The sequence below is a fragment of the Schistocerca serialis genome, chromosome 5 (genome assembly GCF_023864345.2).
Source record: "Schistocerca serialis cubense isolate TAMUIC-IGC-003099 chromosome 5, iqSchSeri2.2, whole genome shotgun sequence".
In the NCBI taxonomy this organism is placed as follows: Eukaryota; Metazoa; Arthropoda; class Insecta; order Orthoptera; family Acrididae; genus Schistocerca; species Schistocerca serialis.
The window spans coordinates 97,862,015-97,885,317 of NC_064642.1; the positions used below are offsets into that span (position 1 = coordinate 97,862,015).

Genomic DNA, 23,303 nt, shown 5'->3' on the forward strand with positions numbered 1-23,303 from the left:
GTAACTTTTCTGACAACTTTCGCTGTAGATTGAGACGTGTCCAGCTCTGAAGATCACCCAAACCAGAGAGACTAGCGCAGCTGAAGAACTTTATCTCCCAGCCATGCCAAAACAACCTGAAGGTGTCTGAAGCACTCATTACTCTTATGTTCCTCAAAACTAGTGAAATTTAGTAAACAAAAATGGTAGATTTGTAGGGTAACCATGAGAGATTGTCATACTAAAAACTGTGTGAAATACAATGAAAGTATATAAATAATAAATGAGAGAAGTTAGGTATTTTGCGCCTAACACCCTTATGTGCCTAGCAACCAGAAGCAAGTTCAGTACAATTGGCGGACTCTCCGGTACATACTGTACCATCTGCTTGTACCTCACTCCACTTTTGTACCATATGCTACTTCATGTGTATCAAGGTGAGCTTCTAGCAAGATAAAATACTGGCAACCACAGCCAGGAATATCTCAGTGTTAGCTATGATTAAGGTATTCTCAGTGCAAAATTCTACCAGGCAGCTTCCTTGTTCATTCCTTACCCCCCCCCCCCATTCCATATTCACCTACTGCTTTTTCTTCTCTTCCTTTTCCTACCATCGATTTCCAGTAACGCATGATTATTAACTTTTCATCTCCCTTCACTATCTGAATAATTACTTTTATCTCATGAAACATTTCTTCGATCTCTTCTTTGTGTGTGGAGCTAGTTGGCATATAAACTTGTACTACTGCGGTAGGCATGGGCTTCGTGTCTATCTTGGCTACAATAATGACTTCTCTATGCCGTTCGTAGTAGCTTACCTTTGCTCCTATTTTTTTATTCATTATTAAAGCTACTCCTGCGTTACCCCTATTTGATTTTGTATTTATAACCCTGTATTCACCTGACCAGAAGTCTTGTTTCTCCTGCCACCAAACTTCACTAATTCCCGCTATATCTAGCTTTAACCTATCCACTTCCCTTTTTAGATTTTCTAACCTACCTACCTGATTAAGGGATATGACATTTCACACTCTGATCTGCAGAACACTAGTTTTGTTTCTCTTGATAATGACATCCTCCTGAGTAATCTCCGCCCGGAGATCCAAATGGGGGACTGTTTTACCTCCGGAATGTTTTACCCAAGAGGACGCCATCATCATTTAACCATTCAGTAAAGGTGCATGCCCTCAGGAAATATTATGGCTGTAGTTTCCCCTTGCTTTCAGCTGTTTGCAGTACCAGCACAGCAAGGTTAATGTTACACAGTCAGATCAGTCAACCATCCAGACTGTTGCCCCTGCAACTACAGAAGGGGCTGCTGCCCCTCTTCAGGAACCACGGGTTTGTCTGGCCTGTCACAGATACCTCTCCATTGTGGTTGCACCTACGGTACGGCTCTCTGTATTGCTGAGACACCCTAGCCTCCCCACCAATGGCAAGGTCCACGGTTCATCAGAGATTATCGATAATGAAATTAATAATCAATGGGTGAGGTAGCACAAGCTCTGCCCCTCTGTTTTTTGGCAAATGAGAGAGAGCATTTCATGCAGAATTCAAACAAAACCGCCATCTCTATTTATAAGGTTACTTGATAATTTAATGTGAACAGCTTCCTTAATAACACTATCCCAATAGCTGGAAATGCGTGCTAGAATCTCTGTATTGTTGTATGCCATAGGATGACCATTTATTTGTCAGCTGTTTTAAGCATGTGTGCTGCTTTTGCTCACTACACCGGTCCTCCACAGTCCTCGTAGTTTGATAATCTTTCTGTGGAATCCAAGGTTTTAAATTTGCTTCACAGTGACATGTTAAAATATGACCTCTCAATTTGGCCTGGAGGGAAAACTAGAAAGGGCTAAACCAATGGGGATTTGGCACAGTTCATTCACTGGTATAACATACAGATTTTTTGGCACATACTGTAGTACATTAAACCTAAACGCGATTAAGAATTTAATTAAACAACAGTTAATTTTAACACTGAACAATAGTCAGTGATGGCAGAAAATGTCAGTTATAACTCGTACGCAGTCACTGCTTGCCAGACCATGAGGTAAAAGAGAAACTTAAGGCAAATTTAAACAGCCATAAAAATTACTAAAACTTCGTGAGCAGAAGACACCAATAAAAAAGTTTTTATTAAAAAATTGTGGCCACACAATAGGCCACTGCCAAAAAGTTCTCATACTAAAACACAAAGTGACCAAAGGAGGAGAACAAAAGATTTAAAACATCATAAAACGGAAATAGTAGCTAGGCATACAGGATTCCACAATAATATTCAAATAATTAAAATTTACATTAAATAAGAATGACTGTTGAGATCTCAACTACTAGTAATTTTTTTAAATAACTTAAAGAAGCAATAAGCTTATAAAAAGTGGGCCTTTTTTAATTAAAAATTAGAATGAATCTAAATTGCTCTAAAATTTCAACTTAACTTCAAACAGCAACATTAAAGGCCATGGCTGTGATTGGAAGAAATAACAATGTAGAAGATGAACAGTGCGAGCTTTTGCTGCCCAAGGCTTGTGCACAGAATCACATAAACAGCCGACTGAGCCCAGAATGAGTGGGACTGTCAATCCAGAGGGAGCTGTGCTCACTGGCAACATCTTAGAACCAAAGATAAGAACATATTGATATCAGTACACTACAACAAGCTACCATGGCTCACACAGCACTTAACTTGCCGCAGTTTTGCAGTGAAAATGGCAGGGTGTGCTACTGTCAAAATATCCCACCCCCAGTTGGCTCACCAATCTTTGGTTAGTTCATGCTTGGCAGACACAGGTCCCCAACAGTTACAGCACCTTTTCCCTGCACCTTTTCCCTTCTGTGCTGCCTTTCTATCCTCTTGCTATTCTTTTTCCTCTCCCTTGGGGAACATGTCTGGGATATTTTTGGGAATGTGTCCTGAAGTTTTAGTAGCCTGACATCAGAAAGGGTCCTCCAACGTTTTTTCTTTCATTCATTCATTCATTCATTCATTCTACATCTCCTGTCCTTCCTCTGCTTTGGTGTTTGAGGTTCCTCTTTGTCTCTACTTCCTCTCTGTGCACTCCTGAAGGCCGGCCCATGCATCTGACATGCAACAGATGACTTGGTAACGTGTAATTGCCAGCCCTGGGTCGACAGGTAGGGTTCGCAGGTACCCCCTGGTATAGATCAGGCCCAGGAAGGGGTGATTGCCTGAGCTGTTACCTTCCCAAACTGACAGTTGGTCCATCTGTCAGGAGCTCAGGAGATGTGATCTGGGATGTGAGCAATCACCTATGGCAGGTGAGCCCTCCTTTGATGGGAACGCCAGTTGGAAGGAGCATGCCATGGGAGACACTGGCAATTTGGGGGGGGGGGGGGGGATTTTCTTGCAATGAGCTGATCACCATCTCGGTCTATGTCTATGAGCAGTAAATAGAATGAGCCTAAAGATTCCAAGACTGTATCTGCTGTACCTTGGTTTCTCGTGGTATCACATACTGAAGGAGGTCAGTCCTTTGCTACAGTTAATCCGTACATAATTCAGAAACGTGTTGATGCAATTGCTGGCCCTGCAAAATCCTGCTCTCATTTACATAATAGCACTTTGCTTTTGGAGACAAATTGCGATTCTCAAGCCCAGCAACTGCTTGCAGCTTTGCTCCTCCCTGGCTATCGTGTTCATGTTGAGCCCCATCGAGCATTATTTACACTATTTGTTATTATTTATTTTTTACTTTTTATTATTAATTATTATTTTTTATTATTTATGCTAGGCTGCTTGATGTTCTGACTGAGGGAAAAACCCAAACTTGTCTCTCTCAACAGGGCATCACTGCAGCCCATTCAGTAATTAAAAAGGTTGATGCAATCTTAGTGCCTACACACATTCTTTTTCTCATGTTTGATAGAAGAGTAGTGCTTCCATCAAAGATCAAAGAAGGCTATGAAGTCATCACAGTCTGACCTTACATTCCTAACCCAATGCACTACCACCACTGTCAGCATTACATCTACACTCGAATGTCCTGTCGAAACATGACCAGATGTGTTACAAGTGGTAGGGATGCTGACAAGGGCGATTGTGTGCCGCCTCCTCCCCACTGTATCAGTTGCAATTGCGACTGTACAGCCTCATCCTGAGAATGTCCAGTGTATCTCAATGAGTGTGCCTTCTAGGAGATCTGGGTTAAGGAAAAATTACCTTACCCTGTTGCTCGCAAGTTGTTGGCTACTCAAAAACCCTGTTTTTTACCAACTGGCACTTACAGTACTGTTCTTGCTACACCTTGCTCCATGAAGGACACAGCCACACAGACTTGTGACCTCAAATTGTAAAACCACCCAGTGTCATGGTGGCAGCCCATTCTTCTCCTCCAACAGCTGTGCAACAAGCCACCACATCTTCACCTCCAGTAGCGAAATCACCTGATACGTGACTGGCAGGCCGGAAGGGACAGAGGAATATTCCTGCAAAGACTTTCTACATTCCTCCAGCCAACAAACATCTTAAACTTCATCTGACAACCAGAAAGACTTCAAGAAATCAAACAAAGACAGGGAGAATGCCGGTGGCTCTGTAGATCTCAAGGAAAAGGTCCTCCAGCCTGTGTGACCTGTAGGAGTGAGTCTTTAAAGGCTGGCACTCTACAGCCACTAGGACAACCCTTCATTTTTTCCCTTCTTCTCTTTCCCTGTCATGAGACTCCTCCAATAGAATGTTCGCAGCATTAGATCCAACATGGAGGAATTACAGCTGCTCTTGGAATCAAAGCATCCACTTGTTTTCTGCCTCCAGGAAACAAAACTGCATCCTCGTGACCACTTTGACGTCTCTCAGTTCTTTCTGGCCCGCTTTGACATTCTTCCCGAGGACGGCATTCCATCTCACGCTGCTCATCGGGAATGATTTTCGTAATCAAACCATCTTGCTGAACACCCAGCTGCAAGCTGATGCAGACTGTATTTTCTTTCCTTGCTTCACCTTTTCTCCTTGTATGGTCCACATCCCTCCATCATTCGGTGTCATCACGGAAAACTTCATTCAGCTTATTAGTCAACTATCTAACCCTGTTTCACTGCTCAGTGACTTTAATGCACACCATCCCCTCTGGGGCTTTTCCAGAACCTGTCCAAGAGGTGCCCTCTTGGCTGACCTCAGTCAACTCATCCTCATCTGCCTTAACACTGGAGGACCTGCGTTAATGTCAGACTCCATGCACACCTATTCCCGTATGGACCTTTCGTTCTGCACTGCCCAACCTGCCTGTCATATCAAGTTGTCCATTCTCTCTGACACGTACTTGAGCGACCATTTCCTGTGTGCTATTGGTTTGCTGACTCCTACACCACCTATGTGTAAATGCAACTGGCAGCTATCGAATGCTGACTGAAGCCTTTACTCCTCCCTGGCAACCTTCGCTGAACAACATTTCCTCAGTTGTGATGATCAGGTAGAATACCTTAGAAATGTTGTCCTCACCACAGCGGAATGTTACATTCATTGTACTTCATCTGTATCATGCCATGTCGCGGTCACTTTGTGGGGCGGCGGGTGGATTAAATGTTGAATTGTAATGTTTTGTTTGTAATGTAGAAAAGATGCAATTCCCTGCCATTTTAACCATATGTGGGGCTGCTGGTGAAATTATGTTGTTTAAAAATGTTCCTATTATTTATGCTGTTGTTTTGCCGTTCTCAACACTGGCTCTCTAACTACAATATTGGCAACCAGAAAGTGATTAGCAAACCGTGAAGCCTGTAATTAGAATTCCTAGTGCCCACTTCATCTGAGAAATACTCTTATAGCTACAGCTTAAAGCTCTGAGGAGTTAGGAGATTGTCTGGGATTCATAATCAAAAACGATCGTGGAAAAAACGTTCTCTATATTCTGAAAGTCACAGATGAAAAAAAAAAGAATCCACACAATCTGACTAACAGAGCAGTTCAGAGTCTAATGCGCTGATGCAACTATAACTGTCCAAATTAAATGTTTAAGTGAATGCTCGCCATAATTTGATGATAATGTTCATCAAACACGCCACGCTAAATAATGGTAGAATGTCTGTCCCACGGCGGCACGTGAAAATACGACATACGCAAACTGAAGATAGATAATTAAAGTCATCCCAGAATTAACACTTCTCTCAAAAATGATTTCATGGTTACGCGTATCCCGAGTAACTTAATAAGGCATCCGAGGCTGTTTATAGCAATGATACCGACGCGACGCGACGCGACTCCCGACACAGATGGTGTGCTATCCAGTGTCTGGAGAGAACTGGGGCCTTGCTTCCTCGTGCAGCGTTCTTATATATAAAGCCGCGGTGCGGACGGCTAAGGGAACGCCTGATCAAATCGGCTCTCCCTACTAGCCTCTGGGCTAGTAATGCACCACTTTTAAGTTATTGAATAAATCATTGCTTCCTTTGCTGATGGCAGATGAAGCTCTCAATTTAAATGTGCATTCAGCACACAGGTAAGTAATCATAATAACAGTCTGACGTGGCTAAGTAAAATATTTTGGGCGAGAGAATTAATTTAATTACACTACACGCAGTAGACGAGCTCTGAACTTGCCCCTTGGAGATATGCTATCGCTATAGTTTTATAGTTATTCAATTGAAACTTGTCACATCTTTATGATTATAGTGAATCTCCATTTTACTTAAATTTAAACATCCTAGCCTTATTTATTCGCCTACTTAATCTATCTTGCTTCCTTAATTTTTAAGACAAAAGCCAGAAAATTATGAATTTCAACTAAAATCTTAATTTGTGAGATCTAGAACACTGTTTGTATTAAATAATTATGAAAAAGGAATCCAAATATAAATTTTTAAGTCTCTAGCTCTTTTCTGTTGCGCCAATGATTTTTACAGAAAAAGTCCAAATTTTGAAAATGCTTAAAGTTATTTAACTGACATTCAACAAATATTGATTTAGTATTACTCCTGACATGATAGAAACGTTTCAGGTTATTTACTTAATTTTTAAAGTATTGCGCAACATTCATGATGTCAGAGCTAGTTACAGCGGACTAGGCTGGCACACAATGGAAAGACTGATGTGAAATTATTACGGCATGAGTGGGCTGCTTCCCTACAACTTGGTGGACTGAGGCATGCCAAGATGCAGTTCATGCGCAGAGACATGCTCTCTGCGTTTTTAACCATCTCCTACGATGGCGAACTGTATTCGTTATAAACAGTTGTGCGCACAGTGTCATCGCATTCTTCGGCACAGCAAAAAAGCTAGCTGGATTCAGTTTATTTGTTTTTTTTTAACAGTTCCACTCCCTCTGACATCATGTGGGCCAACCCCTGGTGGCTCTTTGGGACTGAGGTCCATTTCCCAATTTCCAGCCTGACCATAGCAGATGATGTCATTGAAGACCCCATTGGTATCCTCATTACCTTAGGCTGCTGAATTGCAGAGATTTGGAGTGCTGTCCACTATCACCTTGCGTTCCTCTATTGGAAACGAGTGGAGGAGGCTTGGGTGATACGATTCTCCTTTCAGAATTGTGAACGTTACAATGCCACCTTTACTATGAGGGAGCTATATCATGCTCTCTCTTCATCCTGACTTTCCACCCCAGGGTCAGGCAATGTTCACATTCAGAAGTTACAGCATCTTTCACTTGCGGAAAGCGTTTTCTGCTTTATATGTGCAATTGCAACTGGGCAGAAAGCATGTTTCCCAGTGCTGACCTGAAGCCACCGTCATACACAAACCTAAGCCCAGTAAGGACAAGCACTTCCCTTCTAGCTACCTCCCCATTTTTCTCACCACCTATGTTTACAAGGTGAGTGTGGGTTTTGAGCGTGCCATTCTGCGGTTGACCACCTCATCACTTTGTCAACCCATTCATGAATGGTTTTCTGTGGAAATACCAGGATGTGTCTGTGTTTTTTGATTTGGAGAAAGCCTACAACACTTGCTGGAGGATTGGTATCCTCTATACTCTCTACACATAGGGCTTCCACGGCTTCCAAGGCCGCTTGCCCTGTTTTCTTCAGGAATTTTTAAAAGCCAGAGTTTTCAAGATCCATGTGGGCTCTGCCTTGTTGGACACATTTATGCAGGAAAATGGGGTGCCCCAGGGCTCCATCCTGAGTATCGTCCTCTTTGCTGTAGCTATAAACTCTATTATGACCTGTCTCCCACCGGGCATTTCTGGCTCCCTTGTCGTCGATGATTTTGCGATCTGTTGCAGTCTCTATGGACTTGCCTCCTTGAGCGGCATCTTCAACTATATCTCGATCATCTTTACTCTTGGAGCATCAACAGTGGATTTTGCATTTCCGCTGACAAAATCATTTGTTTGAATTTCTGGCAGTGCAATGTGTTTCTTCCACTGTCTTTACATCCTGGGTCTGTTGCTCTTATGTTCACTGAAATTACAAAAATTCTATGGCTCACACTTGATAGGAAACTTTCTTGGTCCTCCCAATGTCTTATGTGACTGCCTGCTGTACATGGTCCCTCAGTGTCCTACGAGCCCTAGGTGGTACTTCCTGGGGAGTGAGCGAATCGGACCACCTTCCTCTGCTTGAACCAATCCCTTGTCTGTTCAAAACTAGTCTATGGGTGTTTCGTGTATGGATCTGCACATCCATCCATCTTAAGCTGTCTAAATAAAATCCACCATCATGGAATGTGTTTGGCAACTGACGCCTTTTACATTAGCCAAGTTGAGTGTCTATGCAGAAGCTGCTGAACTACCACTGCCATACCAGTATAATGTTCTACTCAGCAGATACACATGCCATTTGTCTGCCATGGCCAGCCACCCTTCTTATGACTCCTCCTTTGATGACTTTTTTGACCAACAATATGGGGTGTGTCCCTCTTTTCTGTTACTTTCTGGATTTTGCTTTCGGCTATTGCTCCGGCAGCTTTACTTCATGCTCCGTGACACTTTCCCAATGGGTATGAACTCTTCACCACCTTGGCTTCAAATGGCAGCCCGTGTTCCCCTGGAACTTCATTCACTTCCTAAGGAAACTACTCCAGATTCAGCCTATTGCCATCAGTTTCTCGACCTTTGCATATAACTTAGTGATAGTGCCTTAGTGTACTCTGATGGCTCTTGGACCATGTATGAGCAGCGCCTATTAGACGGAGGGGGTCTGACAGCCGATCAGTTCCAGTCATTCCACCAGGAAGGAGGTACATGGCTTGTGTTTGTAGTTCAATCGTGTCTAGATGGTCAATACATCGGTTTGATTGCGTCCAAATTGTTACTTTGTGCCAGGATATGCTCTCAGCAAGGAAAGTGTCCAGGCATCTTGGAGTGAACCAAAGCGATGTTACGACATGGAGGAGATACAGAGAGACAGGAACTGTTGATGACAAGGCTTGAACAAGGTGTCAAAGGGCTACTACTGCAATGGATGACCACTAGCTACTGATTATGGTTTGGAGGAACCCTGACAGCAATGCCACCATGTTGAATAATGCTTTTCGTGCAGCCACAGGACGTCATGTTACGACGCAACTTCACTCCTGACGTCTATGGCGAGGTCCATCTTTGTGACCATGACACCATGCAGTGCAGTACAGATGGGCCTAACAACATGCCGAATGGACTGCTCGTGATTGGCATCACGTTCTCTTCACCGTCGCATATGCTTTCAACCAGACAATTGTCTGGAGATGTGTTTGGTGGCAACCCAGTCAGGCTGAAAGCCTTAGACACATTGTCCAGTGAATGCAGCAAGCCCTGCTGTTTTGGGGTGGCATTATGTGGGGCTGACTTACACTGCTGGTGGTCATGGAAGGTGCTGTAATGGCTGTACAATATGTGAATGCCATCGTCCGACCGTTAATGCAACCATATTGGCAGCATGTTGGCGAGGCATTCGTCTTCATGGACGTCAGTTTGTGCCCCCACCATGCACATCTTGTGAATGGCTTCCTTCAGGATAACGACATCGCTCAACTAGAGTGGCCAGCATGTTCTCCAGACATGAACCCTAACAAACGTGCCTGGGATAGATTGAAAAGGGCTGCTTATGGACAACACCCACCAGCCACTCTGAGGGATCTATGCTGAATCGCCCTGAGGAGTGGGATAATCTGGACCAACAGTGCCTCGATGAACTTGTGGACAGTATGCCATGCCGAATACAAGCATGCAACACTGCAAGAGGACGTGCTACTGGGTATTAGAGGTACCGGTGTGTACAGCAATCTGGACCACCACCTCTGAAGGTCATGTTGTGTGGTGGTACAACATGCAATGTGTGGCTTTCATGAGCAATAAAAAGGGCAGAAATGATGTTTATGTTGATCTCTATTCCAATTTTCTGTACAGGTTCCGGAACTCTTGGAACCAAGGTGATGTAAAACTTTTTTTGATATGTGTAGTTATGAGCCCTGATGAAATTCTTCAGTGCAGATGTGAAAGCACAAGGATTACTGTGAAAGTTTTTTTAATTCTTGCGGTAGATTATTGTAAATGGATGCAGCAGGATGCTGTACATTTTTCTGCACAAGAGTCTAGGTGGTGGAATACAGGTGCAGATTGGATTTCTGGCAAGTATTAACAGAATGAAAGCTGCTAATCCCAGGGAAATGAAATGATCATATGGCATTTATTGGCCACGATATCCCCTTCAGGGTTTGTCCACCATATTGCATGTCTTTTTAGCTGATGCCACTTTGGCAACTTGCATGTTAATGGTGATGAAAATGATGGTGAAGGACACACAACACCCAATTCCCTGCCAGGAATCAAACTACAAGCTCATATTATTAACAAGAAAGCCCATTAAAGAGGATGTATATTGAGAGGCCATTGTCAGAATTCCCAGTTTCCTGAACTTGAGTCGACAAGAGGTTCACGAAATTGTATCACATTTTGCTTAAACAGCTCATTTCTGAGCCAAAAATACCATTTGTTACTGGAAAGAGTTGCTCCAGAATACAGGGTGTTTAAAAAATAATGACCCAATTTTGGATGGTAATAACTACAAAAATAGGAAGAGCTGGTGAGGAAATGTGTGTTGTTTGAATGGGTATGACCTAGATTTCTGAAAATCTCTATTAGATATCAGTCAGTGCCTCCTGTCAGTTTGCAGTTAATCAGAATTGAGACGGTGACCGCTCAACAGAATGCATTTTGTATGCTCCAGTTTTCAAAGAGTGAGCCAGTGATATTGGTCCAGATGCTTCCTGTCAGTGTTTTGGCACTGATCTGCTTGCACTAAAATGCATTTGTAGTTGGTATCACCAACAGGATGCTTGTGCAAAGCTATGAGTCCAGGTCGACTTTGTACATCTGACAACATGGTGGAAAGAATGCGGTAAACGTTTGAGCGGAGTCCACGAAAGTCTATTTGTCGTGCAACCAGGGAATTGGCAGTGGCTCATATGACTGTCTGGTGAGTGTTAAGGCATCATTTGCTCTATACACTGGCACAATAATGTACACTAATTTCTCAATGACACTGTGCCTCAGTGCTGGAGAGGGTGCATTAGACCCTGCCCTGCATTCGTGTGGCCTAAAATGCTACATGTGACCCCATGCAATTTTTTTCCTTGTCGGAATATGTGAAGGGAAACATGTTCATCCCCCCTTTAGCTTGTGAAATAGAAGATGTGGGGAACAGAATAACAGATGCCGTAACTTCTGTAAAAGCAGATACATTGTGTAGTGTTCACAACGAATTTAGTTATCGATTAGGTGTTGTTCATGCTGCTGCTGGTGAACACACAGAGCATCTGTGATAGCTTAGCTACAACTTCAAGTGTTTGTGAGTATTTTGCAATCTGTCCCATGTTTGTAGTATGTTCTTATTGACATATATAGAGGTTTGAAATCAGGTCATTCTTTTTGAAACACACTATATAATGCCGTATGTTGTAAGTGAATGACAATAAACCAAGTAGAATAATTTTTTTGTTCGACTATCACTTATTGCAGATATTGTTTGAATGATTAATATAGCAGTACTCAGTTTTTGAACAAGACCCTGAATATGGGCTTTCTTTGTAACATACCATCTATCTGAAACCTTGGAATTTCGATTGTTCAGACTCACTAATCACAGGCCCATTTTGTTTAAACAAGTTGAATTGCATGATAAAAATGGTAAAAAAATGGATGTCACTGAGATTTAGCATCACTTTATTTTCTACATGCCATGAACTTATGAACTGGACTATTTGATACAATGACAAGCTAGTGTCATCACCAAACAGAAATATTTTAGAATCATATGTCATATTAGAAGGCATGATATGCCTTCTAATATTTAAAAATGAATATTTATTTTGTTTGTCTTCTAGGTATTTAGCAGCAATAGGCAGCCCGGGTGGCTGACTAGTGGGATAAGGCTGTCATGTAGAATAAAGCGGGAATTATATCAAAATGTTAGAAGTAGTCACAATCAAGCTGCAGTATCCTACTACATACAGTATTGTAAGGTGCTTAAAAAGGCAAAAGGAAGGCAAAGAGTATGTGGCCTGCAAAGGAAATAGCTAATTCTCAGGAGAAAATTAAAACCATATGGTCAGTTGTGAAGGAAGTGTCTGGTCAGCAGCACAAGGTCGACGATACAAAGTCAGTTCGCAGTAAAAATATTTCTGTTACTGATAAATCAAATATGTGTACAGTATTTAACAATCATTTTCTGAGCATTGCTGGTGAAATAAATAAAAATTTAGCTTCTACAGGGAATCATATAACACTCTTGGCAACTGCCTTTCTGAGATTGTTGTCTGAAATACTCCTCTGTGTTACAGACAAGGGAGAGATTGAGTCAATAATTAAATCAGTGAAGGCTAAGGACTCTCATGGTTATGATGCAAGTGCCTAGCAGAATATTAAAGAACTGTGCTGCACATGTTAGTCCGGTATTTATCCATATTTGTAATTTTTCCTTTAGGAATGGCCAGTTTCCTGAATGATCAAAGTACTCAGTAGTAAAGCTGCTTTATAAAAGGGGAGAAAAGGATAATGTAGGCAATTCAAGACCTATTTATATGCTATCAGTGTTTGCTAAAGTTATTGAAAAGGCTGTATATGTAAGGATAATTGATCATTTTATATCACACGATTTGCTATCAAATGTACAGTTCGGCTTTAGAAGTCGCTTAACAACTGAAAATACTATAGTCTCTTTCCTGTGTGAGTTACTGGATGGGTTAAACAAAAGGTTTCGAATGCTAGCCATATTTTTTTATTTAACTAAGTTGTTTGATCACAAAATATTGCTCCAGAAGTTGGACCAGTACGGAATACTGGGAGTAGCTCAAAATTGGTTCACCTCTTACTTCAACAACAGACAGCAAAAGGTCAATATTCACAATGTCGAGACTGGCTGTGGTGTGGGGTCTGAGTGAGGTACAGTCAAGTGGGGGGTGCCCCAGGGATCAGTTTTGGGTCCACTCCTGTTCCTTATTTATATCAATGGTACGCCCTCTAGTATTATGAGTAGCTAAAATATTTCTGTTTGCTGATGACACTAGCGTGGTAGTAAAGGATGTTGTGTGTAACATTGGCTCGATTTCAAATAGTGCAGTTCATGACCTAAGTTCATAGCTTGCAGAAAATAAACTATTGCTAAATCACAGTAAGACTCAGTTTTTACAGTTTCTAACACACTATTCAACAAAACCTGACATTTTAATTTCACAGAATTGGCATATGATTAGTGGAACTGAACAGATCAAATTTCTAGGTGTTCAGATAGATAGTAAGCTGTCGTGGAAAGCCCATGTTCAGGATCTTGTTTAAAGACTTGACACTGCCATTTTTACTATTCAAACGGTCTCTGAAGTAAGTGGTATTTTGATATGAAAATTTGTCTGCTTTGCTTATTTTCATTCACTTACGTCATATAGTATTATATTTTGGGGTAACCCTTCTCATTCTAAAAGGATATTTTTGGCTCAGAAATGGGCGGTTCGGGCAGTATGTGGTGTAAGTTCACAAACCTCTTGTCAACCCCTGTTCACGAGTCTGGGTATTTTGACATTGGCCTCTTAATATATATATACAGGGTGTTACAAAAAGGTACGGCCAAACTTTCAGGAAACATTCCTCACACACAAATAAAGAAAAGATGTTATGTGGACATGTGTCCGGAAACGCTTGATTTCCATGTTAGAGCTCATTTTAGTTTCGTCAGTATGTACTGTACTTCCTCGATTCACCGCCAGTTGGCCCAATTGAAGGAAGGTAATGTTGACTTCGGTGCTTGTGTTGACATGCGACTCATTGCTCTACAGTACTAGCGTCAAGCACATCAGTATGTAGCATCAACAAGTTAGTGTTAATCACGAACGTGGTTTCGCAGTCAGTGCAATGTTACAAATGCGGAGTTGGCAGATGCCCATTTGATGTATGGATTAGCATGGGGCAATAGCCGTAGCGCGGTACATTTGTATCGAGACAGATTTCCAGAATGAAGGTGTCCTGACAGGAAGACGTTCGAAGCAATTGATCGGCGTCTTAGGGAGCACGGAACATTCCAGCCTATGACTCGCGACTGGGGAAGACCTAGAACGACGAGGACACCTGCAATGGATGAGGCAATTCTTCATGCAGTTGACGATAACCCTAATGTCAGCGTCAGAGAAGTTGCTGCTGTACAAGGTAATGTTGATCACGTCACTGTATGGAGAGTGCTACGGGAGAACCAGTTGTTTCCGTACCATGTACAGCGTGTGCATGCTCTATCAGCAGCTGATTGGCTTCCACGGGTACACTTCTGCGAATGGTTCATCCAACAATGTGTCAATCCTCATTTCAGTGCAAATGTTCTCTTTATGAATGAGGCTTCATTCCAACGTGACCAAATTGTAAATTTTCACTATCAACATGTGTGGGCTGACGAAAATCTGCACGCAATTGTGCAATCACATCATCAACACAGATTTTCTGTGAACGTTTGGGCAGGCATTGTTGGTGATGTCTTGATTGGGCCCCATGTTCTTCTACCTACGCTCAATGGAGCACGTTTGCATGATTTCATACGGGATACTCTACCTGTGCTGCTAGAACATGTGCCTTTACAAGTACGACACAACATGTGGTTCATGCACGATGGAGCTCCTGCACATTTCATTCGAAGTGTTCGTACACTTCTCAACAACAGATTCGGTGACCGATGGATTGGTAGAGGCAGACCAATTCCATGGCCTTCACGCTCTCCTGACCTCAACCCTCTTGACTTTCATTTATGGGGGCATTTGAAAGCTCTTGTCTACGCAACCCCGGTACCAAATGTAGAGACTCTTCGTGCTCGTATTGTGGACGGCTGTGATACAATACGCCATTCTCCAGGGCTGCATCAGCGCATCAGGGATTCCATGCGATGGAGGGTGGATGCATGTATCCTCGCTAACGGAGGACATTTTGAACATTTCCTGTAACAAAGTGTTTGAAGTCATGCTGGTACGTTCTGTTGCAGTGTGTTTCCATTCCATGATTAATGTGATTTGAAGAGAAGTAATAAAATGAGCTCTAACATGGAAAGTAAGCGTTTCCGGGCACATGTCCACGTAACATATTTTCTTTCTTTGTGTGTGAGGAATGTTTCCTGAAAGTCTGGCCGTACCATTTTGTAATACCCTGTATATATTCCTTACTGTCATTTCTTGTTAACAATATTAGCTTATTCCCAAGAATAAGCAGCTATCACTCAGTTAACAATCGGCAGAAATCAAACCTGCATTTGGATTGGACTTCCTTAACTTGTGCAGAAAGGTGTGCAGTATACTGCTGCATCCATTTTCAATAAGCTACCATTCGAATTCAAAAATCTTAGCAGTAATCCGTGCGCTTTCAAATCTAAACTGAAGAGATTCCTAATGAATCACTCCTTCTATTCTGTCAAGGAGTTCCTTGAAAAAGTAAGCTGATTCTTGTTGTATTGTTGATTGCGTTTACTTAAATTTATGGATTGACTCTTTTCGGGTTCATAAACATTTATTTTTATCTGTTATTACTTTGATGTTGTAATTTTATGTACTGACATGTTCCATGAGCTTGGAGATTTGCTCCTCAATTTGGTCCTACGGAACTTGACATGTAAATAAATAAATAAATAAAATCTAGTTACAGTGAAACTTTGGCATGTCCTTGTGTGCGTGCAGGTGAAGCTTTTTGTGGGTTTAAAAACCACTTACCATCCATAGGGATTGGGGTGAAGAGGGGATGTCTAGGAAGCTTGGCTCAGGAACATCTGGAGCAGTTCCAGTCAAATTTTGCATGTATGTGGCTCATATTGTTTGTTAGTATACTTCTACTATCCCAGTGTGTGCGGGGGTGGGGGTGGGAAGTCATGACATGTGAGGAGTTTCAGTAACAAGCGGTATTAATATCAAATCCCTAGTTTTTGGGATCACTAGACTTCTTGGTGACAGTGGCTATGACAGTGACAATAACATTAACATTTCACCCAGAGACTTGGGGACAGGGAAGGGGGGGGGGGGTGCAGATTTAATGACAAATCAACATAGCTCTGTAATGTCTCAAGGAATTTCTACCAAAATTGGCATATATATCACTTGCTATATGGAAAAATTTAATGTGGTAGTGAGACATCCCTAGCACTAAGAATTTGTGGTGGAAACAGTTGACATAAAAATATAAATTAATAATGCCTGGAGCAATTTGAACCAGATTTGGTATGTACAGGGGTCATTATTTGTATAAAAATTACTGCAAGAGTGAGATACCCTTACTATCCCTAGGGTTGGGGGTAATTGTGTTAATTAGCATTGCAGACAGCCAAAAATTTTGCCTGCATGTTTTGTGGCCAAAGATCATGCTACTTCGTTCAATACCACAACTACATTTTTCTGTTGAATCACATACGGAATATCAGACCAGCTGTGTGGCTGGATTGAAGAGTTTTTAGCAAACAGAACACAGCATGTTGTTATCAATGGAGAGACATCTACAGACGTTGAAGTAACTTCTGGCATGCCACAGGGGAGTGTTATGGGACCATTGCTTTTCACAATATATATAAATGACCTAGTAGATAGTGTCGGAAGTTCTATGCGGCTTTTCGCGGATGATGCTGTAGTATACAGAGAAGTTGCAGCATTAGAAAATTGCAGCTAAATGCAGGAAGATCTGCAGCGGATAGGCACTTGGTGCAGGGAGTGGCAACTGACCCTTAACATAGACAAATGTAATGTATTGCGAATACGTAGAAAGAAGGATCTTTTATTGTGTGATTATATGATAGCGGAACAAACACTGGTAGCAGTTACTTTTGTAAAATATCTGGGAGTATGCGTGCAGAACGATTTGAAGTGGAATGATCATATAAGATTAATTGTTGGTAAGGCGGGTACCAGGTTGAGATTCATTGGGAGAGTCCTTAGAAAATGTAGTCCATCAACAAAGGAGGTGGCTTACAAAACACTCGTTCGACCTATACTTGAGTATTGCTCATCAGTGTGGGATCCATACCAGATCGGGTTGACGGAGGAGATAGAGAAGATCCAAAGAAGAGTGGCGCGTTTCGTCACAGGGTTATTTGGTAACCGTGATAGCGTTACGGAGATGTTTAGCAAACTCAAGTGGCAGACTCTGCAAGAGAGGCGCTCTGCATCGCGGTGTAGCTTGCTCGCCAGGTTTTGAGAGGGGGCGTTTCTGGATGAGGTATCGAATATATTGCTTCCCCCTACTTATACCTCCCGAGGAGACCACGAATGTAAAATTAGAGAGATTCGAGCATGCACGGAGGCTTTTAGACAGTCGTTCTTCCCCCGAACCATACGCGACCGGAACAGAAAAGGGAGGTAATGACAGTGGCACGTAAAGTGCCCTCCGCCACACACCGTTGGGTGGCTTGCGGAGTATAAATGTAGATGTAGATGTAGATGGTGCAAAACAGCAGAGAATAAGATGGTTGCCAGTGACAATTCTTTTTCTCAAAGTGACAAGCAATTACTGGCAGAATTAAGTTTCCTTAGAATTCAGCTGCAACTGCAAGAAAAAATTAGCTAAAGATACGGATGAAATGTCTTGTATAAATGTATGTGAAATGTGTTAAATGTATGTGACATACATGTTACATGGGTGAAGTCACTTGGAAAAATTGATAAGCAAAAAATCATTGTATTTCATTTATTTTGTATAGGTAAATGTGTCTGCTTTGTATACGTGTACCTACATAGAAAGAAAAAGATGCTCTGCAATGCATGTCAAGTTAGTTTTTGTGAGAAACAGTAGTAGAACCATCACTGATCCTCGAGGCACCAGCCACTTAAACATGCCCCAATTTGACAGCAACTCAAAGTTGTTCTTATTATTTTGGAGGATGACCTTTTGCTTTATGTTTTTAAAATATGAGTTGAAATACTAATGAGCTGCTTCTCTTATTCCTTAATGGTTGAGATTCTGCGGCAATATTTTACGATCAACACAACCAAATACTTAAATCAAAGAAGATGTTAATGTTCACAACTTTTTGATTAATCTATCCAGAGTGTCACAAAGGAACGGGAATTGGGCATTTTCAAATCTTAAACCACTTCTAAAACAAACTGTACATTCAACAGAAAATTATGTGAACTGAAATGACAATTAAATTTTTGCAAACACCAGTGGCATAGAAATAGGTCTAAAATAGTCTATGTTATCGCTTTCTCCATTTTTACGAAGCAGTTTCAGTACTTAGTACTTTAAACATTTCCTAAAGGAAAATAAACATTTCCTAAAGGAAAAATTACTGGACTAACATGTGCAGGGGCTGTGCTGTTGTATCGTGCTAGATATTCAGTCACGTCCATGAGACTCCTTAGTCTTCACTGATATAATTATTGACACAGTCTCCCCCTTGTAAGTACCACAGAGATGTACATCAGATAGCAGTCTTGGAAAGCCATTTTCAAGAGAGATTTATGATACCTGTAGAAACTAAGTTTTTATGTAGTTCAACTGCTTTATCCGTCAAGTGATTGTTAAATACTGTACATATTTCATAGATATTTTTACAGGAGCTCTTTGCAGAGTGGGGGAGCTAGTCTGTATTGTAGTACAGAAAGCTTCTGAAATGTCACATTGTTTGTGTGGTGCTGTGATATACCAGTAATGGCAGAGTCAACATCTACGAGCAGTTCACTAACTTTATCTCCAGTACCCCTTACATTTTGCTGGAAGGTGCCACACCACACACTGCACACACTAAATATCAGATTTGCCAATCTCCCCTTCCCATACTTATTGAAATGAAGGCTGTGCCCAGTGAAACTTGATCTCTTAATAGACTCAACTGGCACCAATACAATGTGAACCATACCCTTCTTCATCAGTGCATTCCCAACCCCCATACATCTTACAGCTGTAATAAGATAAGTTGAATCATGACCCCAAGACAGCTGCATTTTGAATAGCTATCTTTTACAGGCCACAACTTACTTCATACTTCTGTCCCTATCCGGTCTGTTACCACCTCCACCCACAGTTGCTATCTGATCCTCATTTGTAAATCTTATATATAACTCCCTTATGTTGTCCATCACCTGAGCCAACCTTGCACTATGCTTTGCTTCACAATCCTGATGACCTGGTACTCGGCCCCCAACACTTTTTGCAACAGTTATCCTTCACCTCTGCCATGTAGATCAGTAGGGGAGTTTGAGGCAGAGGTCAAGTTCTGTACCATTGTGCCTCAATGAGTTTAAAGGCAGATGTAAGTATAGCAGATTCTTGTCACCTAATCTACTTGTGTTTCAGTGTGATTGCCACCTAGTGTTCTAAGCTTGTGCCTAGTCTCACATGGTGCTAGCAGAGTAACATTGGCATGACACTGATATCCAGTTTGGGATTACTGTTTATCTAGGACCAAGCTACAAGACAGACAAGTTGTTACATTCCAAGTAAATAAACTGTGATTAGTAGTTGTCATTCATGGTATTACTGTCAGTTTACTTTGCTCATGTTTACCTTTTATCCAGAGTATGTAATATTAAAACTTCTCCACCCTCAGTTGTTTTATAAATATCATTGTGTTTTATTTTATTCTGTATGACACCATCTTTGTGTTCTAAAAGCATTTCTTCTTATTGATGAACAGCCATGTTTTCTGTGTTTTATGTTGCTGTTATATCTATCTGTGTGGTTAATACCAGGAGTCTGAACATCAGCTATCAAGACATTCCTCAGAACTGAAGTCCTACAAAGTCCTTGGAATTATTGATAGAGTGATGTTGGCTCTAAATAGACAAGAAAACAAGTGCTATGTTATTAAGGTGAGTGAAATAATTTTAATGTCCAAAGGTTTTATACACCACAGAAACAGTTTTCTTTCTTAAGGTACTTCTTCACTATCAGAAACTTCATTTACATTTTTAGGGAAAAATAAAAGCACAGTTTGGGAAGAAATCTGCAAATGATTTCTTCTATAAATTTTGGTTGGTGAATAATAATAATAATAATAATAGTGATGATACCCTTATCTACGTAACAGATAACTTGAAAAGTTTCTTTCATGTTCTGAACTAGTATCACAAATCATTCAGGTGAATTCACAATGTTTCTTCTATGATATCAGCAGTTCGAGCAGTTCCAAACATTACTATATATTCCGTGTGGCCATGATTCTGAGGTACCATTTATGATAGAGATGACTCAGTTTCAAATGGCACATTTTAATAATTTTTATGCTCAACTCCCTGTACTTCACACATTTCTGAGCTGTTTCATTATTGATATTTGCATCAAATAAAACTGTCATGTTTATAACTTGTTTGTTAGCAGTGCACATTATTATTTACTCAAATATATGGTAGCTCGTAATACAAGTCGAAATACCAATTTATCACAAACCAGCCAATGATAAGCCCTGGCAGAAACAGATTCCTTTGTGTAGATCAATAAACTCTTTCAACATGGAGGCGGACACAGTCTTTTACTGTTTACGCAGAACAGGGTGTAGTGAATTGAGCAAATTCTTTTATCCATGGATCGTCACAAGAGACATTAGTCATGAGACCTACTGAGAGTGGTGCTTATGGTGATCTCTGAGGTTTTGCCAAATGACTTTCTTGATGAGGAGTTAAAGCCAGTTCCTCCACGTAGCCCATACTGTTGTGACTTGGCAAGACAGCCAAGCCACTACGAGGTGAAGCCGAAAGGCACGCGTTAAAGCTCACGCAGGATGGCGTGAGGTCTGGAACAAGTCAGGGATATGAGACTAGCAAAAATAGTACGTATCTGTTGGAATACTTAACTTTAATCCGTAATTGGTGAACATCGGCCTGACGGTACATGCATCACAAGATAAATAGCAAATGATAATGGCGCCTTGCTAGGTCGTAGCAAATGATGTAGGTGAAGGCTCTGCTAACTATCGTTTCGGCAAATGAGAGCGTAATTTGTCAGTGAACCATCGCTAGCAAAGTCGGCTGTCCAACTGGGGCGAGTGTTAGGAAGTCTCTCTAGACCTGCCGTGTGGCGGCGCTCGGTCTGCAATCACTGATAGTGGCGACACGTGGGTCCGTCATATACTACCGGACCGCGGCCGATTTAAAGGCTACCACCTAGCAAGTGTGGTGTCTGGCGGTGACACCACACATACACCAAAGATATTAAAATTTCAGTGTAAGAAGCATTAGTAATTCCATTTCAGTCAGTATATATCTCGTGGTTATACAAGGTTCATAATATTTTAAAACTATTATCACTGTACCATTTGTTGCAGGAACCTAATTCTTCAAGCTGCCAGTGAAGAGATGAACATACCGGTTGTGTCTAATTATTTAGGGACCTGAAAATGTAGCATCTGTTTTTGGCAAAATTCCTTTATTATCATCATCATCATCATCATCATCATTATTATTATTATTATTATTATTATTATTATTATTATTATTATTTATTTTTCACCATATACATATTTAAAATTTGTGTCATGCTGTGTGCGTGAAGATGAAGTCTTAGTGCTTTGAAATCGACTGTTAAAAAGAAAATCATAGTTGGAGAACTTTTTGACTTGAATGCTTGCTTTTGCAAATATTCCAACAGTTCTTTCTCCAGAATGAAATTTGTTTTCTTCCATATGTTGTATTTAAGCTTTCACAAATGACTGTTTCTGATGAGAAACATCAGGATTTTCCTGCCAGTGAAATGGGTGCATCTCCGATTTAAGGCATTTCTCAACATTATTTTTCTTTACCCACCCAATTCAATAATTACAAACTATAGAATATTAATTTTGAACTTTTGTTGGCATTCATAACAATGTGACCCATACTTGACAATGGTGCAGGCAGAACTGACAAGTCACTCAGTGTAGAAGCAGAACTAAAAGTAACTCTGTAACTGAGAAAATATCAATATTTGACAAAATAATTTAATTGGATAGATAAAAAATCTACTCACCAAGTGGTGGTAGAACACACACACACATAAAAGAGGGTTGTAATGAGGCAAGCTTTCAGAGCCAATGGCTCCTTCTTCAGGCTGAAGGGTTGAAGGGGAAGGAAGAGTAGTGAAGGAAAGGGACTGGAGAAGTCTAGGAAATGTGGTAGATTTCGGGAAAGTCACCCAGAACTGCAGGTCAGAGGAAACTGATTGTTGGGGACTGCATCAGTCAAGATTTGAAAACCTGAGTGCTTAAAGGTGGAAGGCAGGGTAATATGCAAGACAGAGATTACTGCTTAAACCCCATGCATGAGTTAATAAGAGTGAAAAGCTAAGTACATTGTATGTAACCGAGGTAGGAGGGGCACATTGAAAAATAGACATGAAAGACGTAGGAAACTAAAACGGAATGAAGAAAAGAGTAGTTACTGTGAAGAAACCTCATACTTCCTTGTGCGTAATCATCCCACCAGCCTAGTTCACAAGCAGATTTCCTGCCATCACATCCAATCCTGGTACTGCTGATCCCTCCAAAAAACAACTTCGGAGCACACGACTGGTGACTCAGTATTATCCTGGTCTGGAATGTATTAATAACCTACTTTGATAGGGCCATGACTTCGTGAAATCGTGCACTGAAATGAGAGATCCATTCTGTCTGAAATCTTGCCCACCACACGTACAATAGCTTTTCGTTGCCCTCCCAATCTCCTCAATATTCTTGTCAGACACTATGCTCCTTCTGCACCCATCTTCCTTCCCTATGGCTCCTTGCCCTGTGACCATCCCCCTTGCAAGACTTACCCTATGCATCCTTCTACAACCAGCTATAGCAGCCCTGCAACTGACAAAACATACACTATGAAAGGGAGAGCCATGTGTGAAACAACACGTCATATACCAGCTGTTACATTAACACTATTTGGCCTTTTACAGTGTCATGACTATCACCAAATTATCAATTAGGATGAATGGGCATGGGCAGAGGGTGTTTACTGGCAA

At 41.3% G+C, this 23,303-nt stretch overlaps 1 protein-coding gene across 1 annotated transcript in view; it reads left to right on the forward strand.

The window, feature by feature from the left end:
* Positions 1-23,303, forward strand: part of LOC126480992 (ribosomal protein S6 kinase delta-1) — a 190,846-nt gene that overhangs the window by 91,336 nt on the left and 76,207 nt on the right. Inside the window, exon 8 of the mRNA XM_050104435.1 lies at positions 20,069-20,188. Within this exon, the coding sequence (XP_049960392.1) occupies positions 20,069-20,188 (120 nt within the window). The remainder of the gene's footprint in view (positions 1-20,068; positions 20,189-23,303) is intronic.